Source organism: Heptranchias perlo, chromosome 6 (genome assembly GCF_035084215.1).
Source record: "Heptranchias perlo isolate sHepPer1 chromosome 6, sHepPer1.hap1, whole genome shotgun sequence".
NCBI classification, from domain to species: Eukaryota; Metazoa; Chordata; class Chondrichthyes; order Hexanchiformes; family Hexanchidae; genus Heptranchias; species Heptranchias perlo.
In genome coordinates, this window is record NC_090330.1 from 315,775 (window position 1) to 328,072 (window position 12,298).

The 12,298-nt window shown below is 44.6% G+C and overlaps 1 protein-coding gene across 1 annotated transcript in view; it reads right to left on the bottom strand.

Annotated features, from left to right (window-relative positions):
* The window catches only part of LOC137322643 (F-box/WD repeat-containing protein 7-like), a 240,248-nt gene that overhangs the window by 14,780 nt on the left and 213,170 nt on the right, over positions 1–12,298 (bottom strand). Inside the window, exons 9-11 of the mRNA XM_067985550.1 lie at positions 8,773–8,886; positions 6,096–6,277; positions 1–86 (exon numbers count right to left, since the gene is read on the bottom strand). The exon at positions 1–86 is cut by the window's left edge and continues 140 nt beyond it. Of these exons, the coding sequence (XP_067841651.1) occupies positions 1–86; positions 6,096–6,277; positions 8,773–8,886 (382 nt within the window). The remainder of the gene's footprint in view (positions 87–6,095; positions 6,278–8,772; positions 8,887–12,298) is intronic.

Consider the following 12,298-nt stretch of genomic DNA (forward strand, 5'->3'; position numbering starts at 1 on the left):
CCACGTGTCCCAGTAGTGTGTGCAGGCATCGGCCTGTGTCTATGTCCCACACTCGTAGAGTAGCATCTCTCGATCCACTCACTACCCTGGGGAGAGGGGAGGCGTGGTGGGGGGGGGGGGGGGGGGGGGGGTGAGGAACATCATTAGGATTCCTTACTCACAGATCCCCAGTTTGTCTTTGTGGAAAATGTGAATTCTCCACCAGCATTACGACAATTTTTGGCAACAATTTAAGCCCAACAAGCCAGTCCCTTTTTCAAAGATCAACCCCACCTACTCCCCGTATCCCTCAATCCCACCTACCCACCTTCTCCCCGTATCCCTCAATCCCACCTACCCACCTTCTCCCCGTATCCCTCAATCCCACCTACCCACCTTCTCCCCGTATCCCTCAACCCCACCTACCCACCTTCTCCCCGTATCCCTCAATCCCACCTACCCACCTTCTCCCCGTATCCCTCAACCCCACCTACCCACCTTCTCCCCGTATCCCTCAATCCCACCTACCCACCTTCTCCCCGTATCCCTCAATCCCACCTACCCACCTTCTCCCCGTATCCCTCAACCCCACCTACCCACCATCTCACCGTATCCCCCAACCCCACCTACTCACAGTATCCGTCAACCCCACCTATTCACTGTATCCCCCAACCCTGTTACAAGCTGGATAGCCTGGTGGTGAAGAATAGAATACTAGAGCCTGGTCTTCAGTTGCTTCCAAGCCTTTATTCATACTGCTCAACATTACACACCCTCCTATAAATGGACAAGAGGCCCCAATTGATACCCACCACCTGAATACAATTAACACTAATCGCTAGAAATCAGATACAATTAACAAACCCCACCTACCCACCTTCTCACCACATCCTTCAATCCTACCTACCCACCATCTCATCATATCCCTCAATCCCCACCTACCCTCCCTATCCTTCAATCCCCACCTACCCTCCATATCCCTCAATCCCCACCTACCCTCCATATCCCTCAATCCCCACCTACCCTCCATATCCCTCAATCCCCACCTACCCTTCATATCCTTCAATCCCCACCTACCCTCCATATCCCTCAATCCCCACCTACCCTTCATATCCTTCAATCCCCACCTACCCTCCATATCCTCCAATCCCCACCTACCCACCATATCCCTCAATCCCCACCTACCCTCCATATCCCTCAATCCAACTTCCCACAGTATCCCTGGACAATTTTCATGGATCAGTTTTGTCAACTCCCTCCACAATCTGGAAATTTCAATTAGGTCACCCCCAATGTCTCTTTTCTGAATTCATTCCTCTAGTGACCAGTCCCCCATGTCTACCTATCTAGGTTACTGGACAATATGCTTGGACATCATTCTTGAGCATATTTAAATTGAATACTGCATGAATCAATTCTACTGTATTTAGTGTTGAAAAATTAATGATCTGAAGCCAGATTAGAAGAATTTAATTAACATTTTCATGAGCTGTGAAGACGAAAGCTGAGTTTAATCCTAAATTGATGATACCTGAACTGTAAATGCAGTTCTGATCCAATTTCAGATAACACTGTAAATAGTTCCTTTACCCAAAATAAAAGTTATGTTGCATTTAAAAGAATATTTAACCAGGGGCCTGGGCAATGCAATGATCTCACAGTATCATAGTAGGTACTGCAAAGGAGGAGGTCATTTGGTCCATCGTTCCTGTGCCGACTCTTTGAAAGCTTTCCAATTAGTCCCATTCCCCTGCTCTTTCCCCATAGTCCTGTAAATTCTTTCCCTTCAAGTATTTATCCAATTCCCCTTTGAAAGTTACCACTGAATCTGCTTCCACCGCCCTTTCAGGCAGCGCATTCCAGATCATAACAACTCACCTCTGATTCTTTTGCTGATCACCTTAAATCTGTGTCCTCTGGTTACTGACCCTTCTGCCACTGGAAACAGTTTCTCCTTATTTACGCTATCAAAACCGTTCATGATTTTGAACGCCTCTATCAAATCTCCGCTTAACCTTCTCTGCTCTAAGGAGAACAACCCCAGCTTCTCCAGTCTCTCCACATAACTGAAGTCCCTCGTCCCTGGCACCATTCTAGTAAATCTCTTCTGAACTCTCTCTAAGGCCTTCACATCCTTTCTGAAGTGTAGTGCCCAGAACTGAACAATACTCCAGCTGAGACCTAACCAGTGTTTTATAAAGGTTTAGTATAACTTCCTTGCTTTTGTACTCTATGCCTCTTAATAAAGCCCAGGATCCTGTTTCCTTTTTTATCAGCTTTCTCAACTTGTCCTGCTACCTTCAAAGATTTGTATATGTGTACCCCCAGGTCTATGTTCCTGCACCCCCTTTAAAATTGTACCATTTAGTTTATATTGCTCTCCTCATTCTTCCTACCAAAATGTATCATTTCACACTTCTCTGTGTTAAATTTCATCTGCCATGTGTCTGCCCATTTCACCAGTCTGTCTACGTCCTCCTGAATCATAGAAAATTTACAGCATGGAAAGAGGCCATTCGGCCCATCGTTTCCACGCCGGCCGAAAATGAGCCTCCTGACATCTGTTCCTATCCTCAACATTGTTAACTACATTTCTGAGTTTTGTGTCATCTGCAAACTTTGAAATTACACCCTCTATACCTAAGTCCAGGTCATTAATATATGTCAAAAAGAGCAGTGGCCCTAATACTGACCCCTGGGGAACACCACTATATACTTCCCTCCAGTCTAAAAAATAACCGTTCACCACTACTCTCTGCTTTCTGTCCCTTAGACAATTTTGAATCCATGCTGCCACTGTCCCTTTAATCCCATGGGCTTTAATTTTGCTAACAAGTCTATTATGTGATACTTTATGAAACGCCTTTTGAAAGTTCATATACACAATATCAACCACACTACCCTCATCAACCCTCTCCATTATTTCATCAAAGAACTCACTCAGGTTTGTCAAACATTATTTTCCTTCAACAAATCCGTGCTGACTTTCATTTATTAGCCCAGACTTTTCCAAGTGCCAATTAATTTTGTCCTGGATTATTGACTCCAAAAGTTTCCCCACCACCGACGTTAGGCTGACTGGTCTGTAATTGCCGGGATTATCCCTCTCCCCTTTTTTGAACAGGGATGTGACATTTGCAATCCTCCAGTCCTCTGACACTATCCCCATATCTAAGGAGGATTGGAAGATTGTGGCCAGAGCATTGACAATTTCCACCCTTACTTCCCTCAATAACCTAGGATGAATCCTATCCGGACCGGGTGACTGCTCTACTTTGAGTACTGCCAATCTTTTAAGTATCTCCTCTTTATCTATTATTATATCCAATATCATTGCTACCTCCTCCTTTACTGCTACAATGGCAGCATCCTCTTCTCTAGTGAAGACCGATGCAAAGTACTCATTTAGTCCCTCAGCCATACCCTCTGCCCCCATAAGATGATCTCCACTTTTGTCCCTAATCGGTCCCACCCTTCATTTGAATACCCGTTAATTTACCACACTCTGTATTCTCACTTTCAAGGCTTGGGCTTAAACCCAGTGCGAACTGATGGACCAAAAGTCTATCTACCAGCTGTAAGGGGTCCTAAGCTTGGCTATTTCAATCTAGTTCCGAATGGGCACCTACACACAGCACAAAATTGCTGACTATTCAGAAGAAATTGGAATCTCAGTGAAGCTACAAAGATGGCTAGTGCAGGAGTTGGAATATAGCACTGGTGCAATAAAGGATGCACTCATTGGACTGAGTTAAGGTAAGAATTGTGGCAGAGTATTAAATCCTTGCTATACCTGAGCTGGGAATGTTGACAGAAGAGCTTAAAGTGGAAATATGTTCCATTCACAGCATCATCACTGCACTTAATGAGCACAAACATTAATAAAATTAGAAATATTTAACCAAGAAAATTCCTTTAGGTTTTTGAAGTGAGTTCACATTTCAGCTCTGAGGCGAATTACAGAAAACATGTCACATGGCTGACAGAGACACACATACACAGGCGACATGATTCAAAGCTTCCCCATTCTGCGTTCACCGATAAAACCAGCAGGAAGAAACCACTGCATTAGTGGTAAGAGAGAACAGGAAAGGACCAGGAGACAACTGTCTGAGCAGCTCCCCATCTGATCGCTATCACCTCCCGGAACACCATTTTTATCTCTCGACATTGATCTAGTGCAATAGGAACATTCTGATAAGAAGCAAAAAAATTAATTAAAAGTTAATTGAATGTATTTTAAGTGATAACACGGGAAGATGCAATCATCAGGGCCTCATTACTCGTCCATCCATTCAAAGGGAAGCAGCTTACATAGCCGCCAAACGTCATCTTATTGCAAATCTCCGACATCAGTTTAGTCTAAAACTAAAATTTTAGACTCCAGAGATTTTGTGAGGGGAGGGGAGAATATGAAAAGGGAAGAGAGAGAAAGGAAGAGAGGAGAGGAGAGGGAGAAAGATTTACTATCATGGGATGAGGGACTTTAGTTTGAGAGACTGGATGAAACTGGGGTTGTTCTCCTTAGAGCAGAGAAGGTTAAGGGGAGATTTAATAGAAGTGTTCAAAATTGTTAACAGTTTTGATAGAGTAGATAGGGAGAAACTGTTTCCACTAGCAAGAGGGTCGGTAACCAGAGGACACAGATTTAAGATAATTGGCAAAAGAGCCAGAGGCGAGATGAGGAGAAATTTTTTTTACGCAGCTAATTTTCATGTCTGGAATGCACTGCCTGAAAGGAAAGTGGAAGCTTATTCAATAATAACTTTCAAAAGGGAATTGGATAAATACTTGAAAAGGAAAAATTTGCTGGGCTATGGGGAAAAAGCAGGGGAGTGGGACTAATTGGACAGCTCTTTCAAAAAGCCGGCACAGGCATGCTGGGCTGAATGGCCTCCTACTGTGCTGTAAGATTTGTGATTGGAGGGAAGATGATCTGAATGACCTTACCAAATGGTGTGTGCGACTAGACACAGCAAGCATCCCAACTTATCCATCGACACCTCCTCCCCAAAGGCAGCTGCTCGGGCGAGGATGCAGGTCCACTGGCAATGAGAGCTGCCCAGTACCCCTCCTAAATGGTCATTCTCCATCCTCCACAATGAGTGTCGGCAGAGCACCCCCACCACAGGGAGCATCTTGGTTGATAACATAACCTGCTTGGCTTGGCGTGGCAAGACTTGTATACACATACTTTGCCCTCCTCTGCCCTAACTCAGTACCACGCCAAACTCCGGAATGACCCACTGACCAATTAGGAGCTGCAACTTTGGGCAAGTGGACTAAATGTTATCCTTTACTTGAGTGAGGTTTCCAGCTCAATACCAAGTCTCAGAAAAAGAAACCAAAAGTACGCTACTTGATATTAAAATTTTAATAGTTATGAAAAAAGGCTTTAAAAAAATGGGGACTTTTGCCACAGGACCAGAGAAGGTTAAGGAGGGGGAGGAGAGGCAATCAAGTAATGGTTCTCAAAATTATGACCGATTTTGAAAGGGTAAATTTCTTCACTCAGAGGGTTGTGAATCTTTGGAATTCTCTACCCTAGAGGACTGTGGATGCTCAGTCATTGAGTATATTCAAGACTGAGATCGATAGATTTTTAGACACTAAGGGAATCAAGGGATATGGGGATCAGACGGGAAAGTGGAGTTGAGGTCCAAGATCAGCCATGATCTTCATGAATGGTGGAGCAGGCTCGAGAAGCCATACGGCCTACTCCTATTTCTTATGTTTTTAAATAGTGAAAGATTGTTTGCACTGGTTGGTGCGTCATTAACAGGAGGGTGCAGACTGAAGGTCATCGCTAGAAGAATGAAGGGGAAGTTAGAGAGTTATCAGAACAGGGAACGTTTTACCAAGAGGCTATTGAGGGAGAGACCGTAACATAATTTAAAACAGAACTGAGTAAGGATTTGAAAAGAAGGAATATAAAAGGATATGGGGAAATGGGACCAGAATGGACAGCTCCAGTTTTGGAGCTGGCATTGTCCCTTAACCTTCTGTGTGGTAAATGCTTTGATTCAATGGCATCTTCCTACTTTGAGATTACAAAATGTAAAATTCCTGCTTTGCGCTTCAGTTTATACAAGTATTTCGAATGTAACGGGTCTTACTTGTTGCCGTGGAGATGCATACACCGCACAGTGGAGGCGTGTCCGTAAAGCGTGTGTATACATTCGCCTGTTTCCGCATTCCACACCTTCAGGGTGCGGTCTGTCGAGCCGCTGATGACGATGTTCCCCCTCATCTGCGAAGACCAAACTCCGCCCGTGTGTCCGACAAGGGTCTGCACACACTGCAAAAAAAGCAGACAAGCAGTGGGTTTAAAAACTCAACACAGAGCAGAACAGCGAATCACGAGCAGTGAAAGTTCACCAAAGGAAAAAGACAGCCTTGCATTTATATAGTGTTGTATCATGTCTTTGGTGAAACACACGAAAGCACTTAGAATTATAGAATGGTTACAGCACAGAAGGAAGCCATTCGGCCTATTGAGCCCGTGCTAGCTCTTTGTAAGAGTTAGTCCCATTCCTCCACTCTTACCCTGTAGCCCTGCAAATTTGTTCCCTTCAAGTATTTATCCAATTCCTTTTTGAAAGCTGCGATTGAATCTGCTGCCACCGCCCTATCAGGCAGCGCATTCCAGATCATAACTACTCGCTGCGTAAAAATGTTTTCCTTCATGTTGCCTTTGGTTCTTTTGCCATATTTTGTCATATAATGAATTACTCCGCAGTGCAGCCAGAGTTATGCAGGCAAGTGTAGCATCCATTTTACACACAGCAAAATCCTTAATGAGATGCACAACCTGTTAAAGTGTTTTTGGTCGAGGAAGGAATGCAGTCCAGGGCACTGGGAGAACTCTCTGCTCTTCTTTAAATCTTGAACTTCCACCTGAACGTTTGGATCAGGCAAACAGAACCATGGTTTATCAGATCGCAGGTCAACCCTGCCCACAGTGCGAGACTCCATCAGAGTGACACCCCATTGCCAGTCTCGATAGTGGGCTCAGGTTCTGGAGTTGGACACAAACCCACAACCTTCCTAATCAGACAGGAGAGGGTTACATTCTCACGCTGGGTTCAACCGAAAGATCGATCCCCTCTCAGTACAGATTGCAGAATCCAGGACTGTCACCACACGCACCGAGACCTATGGATTATTGCTAAAGGAAGCTCAAGGGCAATTCTATGCATTTGGGTTTCCAGGCCTGCCCTGTAAACGCCTCGACAAACGTTCACCAGGACTTTAACACGACAGTCAGGCAGATGTGCAATTCATGCTAATAAAGCCCTAGGGAAGCGATTCCATTTTACAGCATTTGAAGGAGAAGGTACTTCATTCTATTTCTGCTGCAGACAGATTGTCCAAACAGCACGAGTCCCTCATCAGGCGGCTGGCTGTGTGCAGTCCACACTAAGTACGATAAAAAGAGCGTGGAATCGGGCCCAAACCTATTTACTAACAGGGCTGCGCACAGAGGGGCAGGTACAACATGACGTCAGATTTTAATTCCCTTGTTCGGAAGAGCCAGTTAGGCTGCGGTTAGGTGCCTGGAAAGGAGAGGCCACCTGTTCCCCATTAGTACAGCAATGTAGTCCAATGAGTAGACAGTAGGCAGCATTCCTGCCTCCTCCCAGGCTGAAGCCACGATGCTGGGATTCACCCCCCGCCCACAAATAATAATTTTTACATGACATAATCCAAGTGGGGGGTGGGGGGAAGAGAAGACAGGGGGTTACCAAAGTCTTATTCCCGGACTATTCCCGTGAGCTACACCACATGGTGGAGGATATTCTGTATCGATAAGGTGCCCTCACCAGCAGGTCTCCACTTTGCTGGCCCTTCATTAGGAGTCAATGGAGGGGAGAAGCTGGGCTCATCAGTTACAGATCTCTCTGTGACAGCCTCTCTCCTGGGTCCACACCAAGAATATAAAAACACCATGACAGCTGGCATTCAATATGAATTTACAAAGCCGTAACAATTCAGCTATCCTGGCATGTAGTGATTGTACTGCACCATGTCGCAGACTGTGTTACACAGAACTCAGACTGGGCTTGCAGCCAGAACTTCCCACACAGCCAGCAGTTTGCCTGATTGGCACCAATATCACCAGGCTTGATATCCACCCCTTCATCATCAGCACAGTGTGTCTCCCCTGCGACCTCAACCACTGAGAAGGACAAAAGCATCACCTCCAAGTTACACACCATCCTGACCAGAACATATATCATCGTTCCTTCATCATCCCTGGGTCAAAACCTAAGAAGTTATCTATCATCGTGGGTGCACCATCACCACACGGACAGCAGTGGTTCAAGAAGACTGCCTTCTCAGGGCAAGTCGGGATGGGCAATAAATGCTGGCCTTGGCAGCATCTCCCATATCTCAAGAAAATTTCTCCTCCCTTTCCTGTGTGTTTAGGGGAGCTGGAGGGGGAGGCAGAGGTAGGACAGGCCTTCATTCATATGGCATTATACTAAGTCTCTCAGAAAAGTCCCAAAGCTTCCTGTAGAATGAAATATTTGAAGTGCAGTGAATTCTCTACACTTCTTAAGATAGCGAAATGTGATCTTTAACCCACCAGAACAGACAGACGAGTCTTTGGTTTAATATTTCATCTGAAGGACAATAACATTTGACAATACAGCTCTGGAGTCTCAGCTAGATTATATGCTAAAGTCCTGGTGTGGGCTTGAGCACTAGATGTTGACTGAGACCAGGAATGCAAGAAATAGCAGTCACCGCGGCGGAGAGAGGGGCAGGCGGAGAGACACACATACGTACCTCGCCCGTTATCGCGGACCACACTTTGAGGGTGTTGTCGTCCGAACCACTCAGAATACGGTTTCCTGAGAACTGCAGGCAGGTAATGACGTGATCATCATGACCTTTCAGCACCTGAAAACAGAGAAAGGAAATCAGTTGTTTAACCGGCAACAGAATCCCCTTAACTTTAATTCCCTTCTCCTCATTGAATATCATTTATAGACTATTTAATTTCAGAATGCAATCAGTCATCTTGATCTGATCGTTGTATAAACTCGGAGATTAAAAACGCATCCCCATAATATATCTGAATTCCAGCTCCTAACTTCACCACCGCAATGTGCTCTCCATCCCCAGTTTTCTCCCCTCATCTCCTATAGGACCATAGAACTTTAAAGCACAGAAGGCAGCCATTCGGCCCATCACATCTGTGCCGGCTCTTTGCTGGAGCATTGAAAGACTAACCCTACTGCCCTGCTCTCTCCCCTTCACCCTGTATCTTTCTATGATTGAAAATATTGATCCATGTCGGGGACGGTTCCACAGGGGCTGAAAAAGCTGCTGGTGCCAACCCCGAGGGACCATTTTTCACGAATCCACCTCGAGTACTAACCACAAAATGCTTCACAAGCAGGATCACAGACAGAATTCAGAACGTGGCAACGACTTGATGTGGGGCGCGGCAGGCGGGAGGGCAAGCCGCTCTTTTAAGGAAACCACCCTCCCAAAAGGAGGTAGGAAAATTAGGTGCCAGCTGTACCATGAACACCTGTAGTGGATTGCACCACCAGAGATTTCAGTATCTACACCTTCCCGTTGCAGATAAGAAGCCCTGAATTGTGGAGAAATTAGCACTAATACTGTGGAGGACAAATTCCTGGAATGTATACGAGATGGTTTTCTAGATCAGTATGTTGAGGAACCAACGAGGGAACAGACTATTTTAGATCTAGTATTGTGTGATGAGAAAGGGTTAATTAATAATCTTCTTGTAAAGGAGCTCTTAGGGAAGAGTGACCATAATATGATAGAATTCTTCAGTAAGTTTGAAAGTGATGTAGTTCAATCTAAAGGGTCTTAAATCTAAACAAAGGAAACTATGAAGGTATGAGGCACAAGTTGGCTGCGATTGACTGGGGAACTATATTAAAAGGAATGACGGTAGAAAGGCAATGGCTGGCATTTAAAGAATTAATACATAATTTGCAGCAAATATATATTCCTTTAAGGTACAAAAACCCAACAGGAAAAGTGGTCCAACCATGGCTAACAAGAAAAATTGAAGATAGTATTAAATCAAAGAAACAGGCAAATAAAGTTGCCAGAAAAAGCAGTAAGCCTGAGAATTGGGAGCATTTTAAAATTCAGCAAAGGAGGACCAAGAAATTGATAAAGAGGGAATATAGAATATGAGAGTAAACTAGCGAGAAACATAAAAACAGACTGTAAAAGCTTCTATAGGTTTATAAAAAGGAAAAGACTGGTGAAGGCAAATGTGGGTCCCTTACAGACAGAGACAGGAGAATTTATAATGGGGAATAAGGAAATGGCATAGAAATTAAACAAATACTTTGTGACTCTCTTCACGGAAGAAGACAAAAAAAACCTCCCAGAAATACTAGAGAACCAAGGGTCTGGCAAGAATGAGGAACTGAAAGAAATTAGTATTAGAAAAAAGATACTAGAGAAATTAATGAGGCTGAAAGTCAATAAATCCCAAGGACCTGATGATCGACATCCCAGGGTTTTGAAAGAAGTGGCTATAGAGATAGTGGATGCATTGGTTGTCATCTTCCAAAATTCCATAGGTTCTGGAATGGTTCCTGCAGATTGGAGGGTGGCAAATGTAACCCCACTATTTAAGAAAGGAGGGAGAGAGAAAACAGGGAACTACCAAGCTGTTAGCCTGAAATCAGTAGTAGGGAAAATACTAGAATCTATTATAAAGGATGTGATAACATGTCACTCAGAAAATAACAACAGGATTTGGCAGGGTCAACATGGATTTACGAAAGGGAAATCACGTTTGACAAACCTACTGGAGTTCTTTGAGGATGTAACGAGTAGAATAGATAAGGGGGAACCAGTGGACATGGTGTATTTGGATTTTCAGAAGGCTTTCAATAAGGTCCCACACAGGAGGTTGGTGAACAAAGTTAGAGCACATGGAATTGGGGGAAATATACTGGAATGGATTGAGAATTGGTTAACAGACAGAAAACAGTAGGAATAAACGGGTCTTTTGCAGGTTGGCAGAATGTGACTAGTGGGGTACCGCAGGGATCAGTGCTTGGGCCCCAGATATTCACAATATATATCAATGATTTGGATGAGGGAACCAAATGTAATATTTCCAAGTTTGCTGATGACACAAAACTAGGTGGGAATGTGAGTTATGAGGAGGATGCAAAGAGGCTTCAAGTGGATATAGACAGGCTAAGTGAGTGGGCAAGAACATGGCATGGAATATAATGTGGAAAAATGTGAAGTTATCCACTTTGGTAGGAAAAACAGAAATGCAGAGTATTTTTTTAAATGGTGAGAGATTGGGAAATGTTGATGTTCAAAGGGACCTGGGTGTCCTTGTACATGAGTCACTGAAAGCTAACATGCAGGTGCAGCAAGCAATTAGGAAAGCAAATGATATGTTGGCCTTTATTACAAGAGGATTCGAGTACAGGAGTAAAGATGTCTTACTGCAATTACATAGGGCCTTGGTGAGACCACACCTGGAGTATTAGGTAAGGAGACCAAAATTGTACACAAGAAAGGATATACTTGCCATAGAGGGAGTGCAAGAAAGGTTCACCACACTGATTCCTGGGATGGCAGGATTGTCGTATGAGGAGAGATTAAGTAGACTAGGCCTGTATTCTCTGGAGTTTAGAAGAATGAGAGGTGATCTCACTGAAACATATAAAATTCTTACAGGGCTCGACAGGGTAGATGCAGGGAGGATGTTTCCCCTGGCTGGGGGGGTCTAGAACCAGGGGTCACAGTCTCAGAATAAGGGATAGGCCATTTAGGACTGAGATGAGGAGAAATTTCTTCACTCAGAGGGTGGTGAATCTTTGGAATTCTCTACCCCAGGGCTGTGGAGGCTCAGTCATTGAGTACATTCAAAACAGAGATCAATAGATTTCTAGATAGTAAAACCGATGCTCAGTTTGGGTTCTGCCAGGACCACTCGGCTCCAGACCTCATTACAGCCTTGGTCCAAACATGGACAAAAGAGCTGAATTCCAGAGGTGAGGTGAGAGTGACTGCCCTTGACATCAAGGCAGCATTTGACCGAGTGTGGCACCAAGGAGCCCTAGTAAAATTGAAGTCAATGGGAATCAGGGAGAAAACTCTCCAGTGGCTGGAGTCATACCTGGCACAAAGGAAGATGGTAGTGGTTGTTGGAGACCAGTCATCTCAGCCCCAGGGCATTGCTGCAGGAGTTCCTCAGGGCAGTGTCCTTGGCCCAACCATCTTCAGCTGCTTCATCAATGACCTTCCCTCCATCATAAGGTCAGAAATGGGGATGTTCGCTGATGACTGC